Source organism: Alexandromys fortis, unplaced genomic scaffold (assembly GCF_014885135.2).
Source record: "Alexandromys fortis isolate MF-2015 unplaced genomic scaffold, M_Fortis_MF-2015_v1.1 scaffold_589, whole genome shotgun sequence".
Lineage (NCBI taxonomy): Eukaryota > Metazoa > Chordata > Mammalia > Rodentia > Cricetidae > Alexandromys > Alexandromys fortis.
The window spans coordinates 43,314-48,992 of NW_026068453.1; the positions used below are offsets into that span (position 1 = coordinate 43,314).

At 48.0% G+C, this 5,679-nt stretch overlaps 1 protein-coding gene across 1 annotated transcript in view; it reads right to left on the reverse strand.

Annotated features, from left to right (window-relative positions):
* Positions 1–235: 235 nt before the first annotated feature.
* Positions 236–5,679, reverse strand: part of Cfp (complement factor properdin) — a 6,199-nt gene continuing 755 nt past the window's right edge. The window contains exons 3-9 of the mRNA XM_050133328.1: positions 4,360–4,535; positions 3,611–3,781; positions 3,321–3,512; positions 2,545–2,718; positions 2,153–2,344; positions 1,901–2,012; positions 236–466 (exon numbers count right to left, since the gene is read on the reverse strand). Coding sequence (XP_049989285.1) covers positions 301–466; positions 1,901–2,012; positions 2,153–2,344; positions 2,545–2,718; positions 3,321–3,512; positions 3,611–3,781; positions 4,360–4,535 — 1,183 coding nt within the window. The 3' untranslated portion in view covers positions 236–300. The remainder of the gene's footprint in view (positions 467–1,900; positions 2,013–2,152; positions 2,345–2,544; positions 2,719–3,320; positions 3,513–3,610; positions 3,782–4,359; positions 4,536–5,679) is intronic.

Below are 5,679 nucleotides of genomic sequence, written 5' to 3' on the forward strand. Positions count from 1 at the left end.
ATTAAAAAAAAAAGTTCCTGCCAAGGTGAACAGCCAATGACAAAACTCACCTTCTTGACAGTCTCCCCGTTCACCCCCTTATAGTTGTGGGCTGGACACTTGCTTTTCAGCTGCAAGTACAATAGAACAGACTATTTCACAACAGGCCACTACGACTTTGCTCAGCAAATTCTGTTGCCCCACTAACAGGAAAGGGGGTAGGTATGTTAGCCCCCTTCTTTAAGCAGTCTTAGAAGAGTTTAGAAACGTTGTTTATTGAAGTCTGGAAGGTTGGGGGGGTGAGAATGGAAGCAAGAGAGTTTAGGGTTTCTCCTCCTCTGGGTCTTTGCAGGCAGGCACATGTAGACATGGGCGTTTCTCTTCCACCATGAGCTTCTGCCCTTGTAGCTCCTCACACAGTGGCCGTGGGGTTCCCCAGAAGGTAATATTCTTCTCACCCTGACCTTCGACCATGGAAACTGTAGGCCTGGGATGTTGGGGAAGCAATGGAGAAGAGAAGCTCAGGAACATCAAGAATGCATTGAAAAACTTTTTTTTTTGAGAGTCGGATCTCAAAGTCAATGATCCTCCTGCCTCAGCCCCCCAAATATAGGAATTACAAGCATGTCTCATAAGCAGAACCATATTTTTTTGTGGTAGTAGAGATTGTACTTGCTAGTCAAATGCCCTACATAGCATAGCATCCTTTTTCTTCTTCTTTATCCAAATGGAACCTTATATATCCAGGAATGTCTTTGCCAGGATTCTTTCTTTTAGTAGGCAAGCCTTCCATTAATTTTCACCCAGATTCTCTCAATTGGTCCTTCTCTACATAGCCTTTAACTCTTCTTTTTTTAAAAAAAAAAAAGTATTTATTTATTTATTTAGTATACAATATTCTGGCTGTGTGTATGTCTACAGGCCAGAATAGGACACCAGACCTCATTACAGATGGTTGTGAGCCACCATGTGGTTGCCGGGAATTGAACTCAGGACCTTTGGAAGAACAGGCAATGCTCTTAACCTCTGAGCCATCTCTCCAGCCCGCCCCCTTTAACTCTTCTTGAGGAACCAATCTGACATCCACAGCTGAGAGATCCCAATGACAGGCCTCTCACTAGCTGGGAAAAGGCCACTGAATCTTGATCTCTCTGGGATAAGGAAGGGATGGCTAGCTTAACTCTTTCTCACCCCTGGTCCACTTAGGGTGGCCCATCAGCTCTCTCCAGGACCCTGCTCACAATTTGGATGTCAGGAATGCTTCTTCCAATTACCTCTGGGCCTGATTAGCTTTCTAGGCCTAGAGGGCAGTGATAGTCTCTTTGCCACTTACCTGTCATTTTTATAAGGATTGTATCACGGCTCATCTCACCTGGGTCCCTTCTGTCCATAAATGTGGGTTCTTTTTACCTGCAACTGTTGCTGAAAAGGCCTTGAAATGTGGAATGGATGAATGGAGGCATGGGTGACTTAGTAAGTCAAAGTGTGCTAAGAGTTCAATGGGGAAGGCCACATGAAAGACCGTGTGCTTGGGAGCACAGCTGAGTGATTGCATTAGTAACCAAGGAGCACAGAGGCCTCTCTTATTCTTTTTCTCCTCTTCTCTAAACTGGTGAGTTCACGAGGGGTGGGGTCTGGATGTTGAGGGGTGGTCTGGATTTTGAGGGGCGGTCTTGATTTCGGGCGACAGTCTGGATGTTGGGGGGCGGTCTTGATTTCGGGGGACGGTCTGGATGTTGGGGGCAGTCTGGATTTTGGGGGTCCGGATTTTGGGGGATGGGGTCTGGATTGGGGGGCGGGGTCTGGGGGTTTTTTTAGGCACCTTTGATGCAGTGGTGAAGCTTATGTTCAGTGTAACCAACTCCCTTCTCATTATTCAGCATCATGACCCCCGTCCTAGGAACAACGTCCCCCAACTCACGAGAACTTGGGGAGCAGAGGCGTGCAGAGACGCTGGCGGACACGGGTGGGTTTGGGCCCACATGGTGGTGTGCACAGACTCCAGGTACTCCACTGTGACCATGAACCTTTCACTGCAATGGGGGAGGGGGGTAGAATGTCACAGGCAAAACTGGAAGTCTCAACAGGAAAAGGAGGCTGTAGAGACACAGGATCCCTAGCATTGCTACTGCATGGCTGTCCACCCTTACAGTATGGTCTGTGGGTTACTCACAGACACAATTATGGATGTCATAACAGTGTCGAATATCCTGGTAGCTCCCGGGACATCTCTTTCCATCAAACTTGCGGCCTCCACAGATCCTTTTGCGTGACTGCTGGCCTGGGATTTCCTCACAGCTGATGGACTTCATGTTCACACGGCTGCAGTGACTCCATTTCCCCCAGGCTTCCCACTCCCCATTTACTGTAGAGACAAGGGACAAAGGGGGTTTGGAGCGAGTAAAGGGCCTCGGGGGAAGAAATGAAGGCTCTGGAAAGGAGTGGGAATGACAGAGTAGAGGTGAACCTAGGCAAGAGGGCAGGAAGAGGAGACTCAGAGGCAGGACCAAGGCTTTGGCAACAGGAAGTGGGCAGCAGTGATGGGCAATGGGCTAAGTTGCTAACCAGGGCAATGCACGGCCGTGTTACAGATGTGGGTCCGAGTAGCATCACCAGCACAGAAGAGGCCCCCATGACGGGGTACAGGATGATCACATGCCCGTCGTTCTAGGGTCTGGCCTAGGCCACAGGTCACAGAGCATGGGCTCACAGGGCCCCATGGTCCCCAGCCACCAGCCACTGTTGGAGCAGGAAAGAAAGTGAAATGACAGGCCAAATTAATCATGTATACTCCCCAGATTCCTTCCCTGCCACCTCTATCTTTAAATTATTCAATAAATATTTAAAATAAATAAATATTTAAAATAAATACTGAAAATGAATTAATCAATAAATATTTAGAATAAATAAAACTAAAATAAATAAATAAATAAATATTTAAAAAAAAGGAAAAAGGACATGTGTTTTCCCCCACGGATTCCTATCCAGCCCAACAACACAGCTCCATGATGGACCTCATGGGCAATTGTGCATTATCACAGACTCCCCCACGCCAACTTAAAATCCCCAATCATTTATTCCACGGAGCCCCACATCCCTTACACAATGGATGCTGTCACTCATTCTCCAGCCTGATCATCACAAACCCCAGATATTCCCATCATGCACTGCACAGCCCGCCTCCATCAAAGCCTCCGCGGACCCCGTCACTCATTCAACGCCATCTCCATCCCTCTGCTCACATGGCACAAGAACTCTATTCCCTCAAATACCACAGTATCTTTACCAGAAATCCAAAGATCCGCTAGCTATGTGTCATTGACCTTATTATCCCTACATACCTGGACAGGGTGGTAGGCCAGTGCAGCCCCGATACTCATTGGCTGGTCCTGAGCAGGGTTTCCCAGGGGGCTGGTGGGAAGGTGCTGGTGCAGAACATGTGCGGCTTCGTGTTTCCTTAGGTTCGTGAGCTCCACCCAGGCAGGATCCTGAGCAGGGGCCCCAGGGGCCCCAGGCTGCCCAAGCACCATGTGCTGTGGTGGTAGGAGTGGAGGGATGAACTGTGGTCAAGCATGTTCAAGTCTTTTCCGCTCTAACCCAACAAACAGATCCATCGACTGCCCTTACTCACTGGGGCAGACCTTCTGAGTGTCACAGGCCTGTGATTGCTGGGCCTCTCCTGGGCAGTGGCCCCCACACTTAGGAGCAGGGTGATCACATACTCGTTGACGGGTCTGGGTTCCTTTGGAGCAGGTGACAGAGCAAGGCCCCCAGGGTGCCCACTCAGACCAACCACCCATTTCTGTGGGAGGAAAAGAGATGGGAGGTGGGGGTGGCACACTTAGAATTCTTTTCTTTCATATGTGTACCACAGAAGCTAACTCTGTCCTCCTATCTCTTGTTCCTATTTCTGGCCTACTAGCATTGCTCATTTGGATTATGACTGTGGCCTTCATACTCATCCTTCCCAAATCAAGTCAAAGTAAATTTCTCCCCTTCCCATCCAAATCTCTTAATATTCATTTATTTATTTTTTTTATGTATAGAATATTCTGTGTCTATGCCTACAGGCCAGAAGAGGGCACCAGACCTCATTACAGATGGTTGTGAGCCACCATGTGGTGGCCGGGACTCGAACTCAGGACCTCTGGAATAGCAGGCAATGCTCTTAAGCACTGAGCCATCTCTCCAGCCCTCATCCAAATCTCTTAGACTAAGGTCAATGTCATCACTTCTAAGCATTCTCCTCCAGCAGTCCCAGCCTCCTCAGTTCCCCTTAAAGCCACATACAGGTCTGTCCTCAGGGCCTCTGCACTGATGTGTCTGGCCCTGAGGACTGGGTAGTAAGAAGTGCGTGTCTAAATTTCTGATCTTCCTTACCTGGACAGCATGGCTGGTCCTCACAGGCCTGTAGCTGCCACTCAAGGGTCCTAGGAGCCACCTTCTCAACGCACTGCCCACCCCTGCCCACACAGCGCCTGTGTCGCAGTTGGGACCCCTCAGAGCATGAAACCGAGCAGGGGGCCCATGAGGACCACGGTGACCATTGTGGGGACCTACAGAGAGGAGCCTATGTTTCATCCTGGTATGAACCGACTCTAGAGAGTACAGGTTGGCACAGAAGAGGTTCTGGGTAAATGTACACGATGAATCAATGAGAAACCTATTTACCAACTAGGGATGGTGGGGAACTGAATAGGAAGTATATGATAAATTTCATTTCACTTTATGACAAGGGCCCTGGAAATCCCCCAGGGGCAAAGCCATACAAAAAAAAAAAGCAAATGTAAGGACTAAAAAAAACTTCTGCCAGGAACCCAATAGGTCACCACACTGTATAGCTGCAGGCAGACAGGAAGTGCTTAGTAAACAGGAGCTCAGAGGTCTTTTCAGGAACATCCTAGAGCTACTCTTAGCCTCCTACACAGATCTGGGTATGCATGCTAGTGCTAGAGACACAAACTGTTAGCATGATGCTTTCCAAGAACTCCAAACCCACCATCTTTACAGTGTTACCTTGAGTACACAGTAGGCAGTCATAAAATATATCTAAAACAAAGAAAGAGTCAACATATGTAAACTGGAAGTCATAATTAGGAGATCTAACTGCCACAGAGGAATCACACAATGAATGTGGCATTACAATGAAAGGTTTGGGCTTTGTCCTCAGAATTTACCCAAAGTTCTCCAGGCCTAGGATGGATCTAGGTACAATAAGCACTTAAGTGTGATCACCAAAAATAACCAAGTTGCAACCCACCTGCAATATTTACAGGAAGCCCTGACAGTGAAAAAATTATTTCAGTGAAGGCTGATTTTGTCTCCAATAGGGGACATTTGGCAGTTTCTAGAGTCAGTTATAGTTGTCTTTTTTAAAAAAAAAAAAAATCTCTCTTCAGAAAGGAACAGGCCTCTCAGGGATATCAAGTGAACACAGCATAAGATTAGGCACAAAACCTCATACCAGGGCTGGACGAGGCAACACAATAGGAGGAAAAAGATCCCAAGAGCAGGTGAAGAGTCAGAGACACCCCCAATTCCTGTTAACCAGTGGAAGGGAGTTGTTAAAATATTTAGGGGAAGGTCAGGTGTGTTATAAAATACCCAACAGCCGGGTGATGGTGGCACGTGCCTTTAATCCCAGCACTCGGGAGGCAGAGGCAGGCGGATCTCTGTGAGTTCGAGACCAGCCTGGTCTAC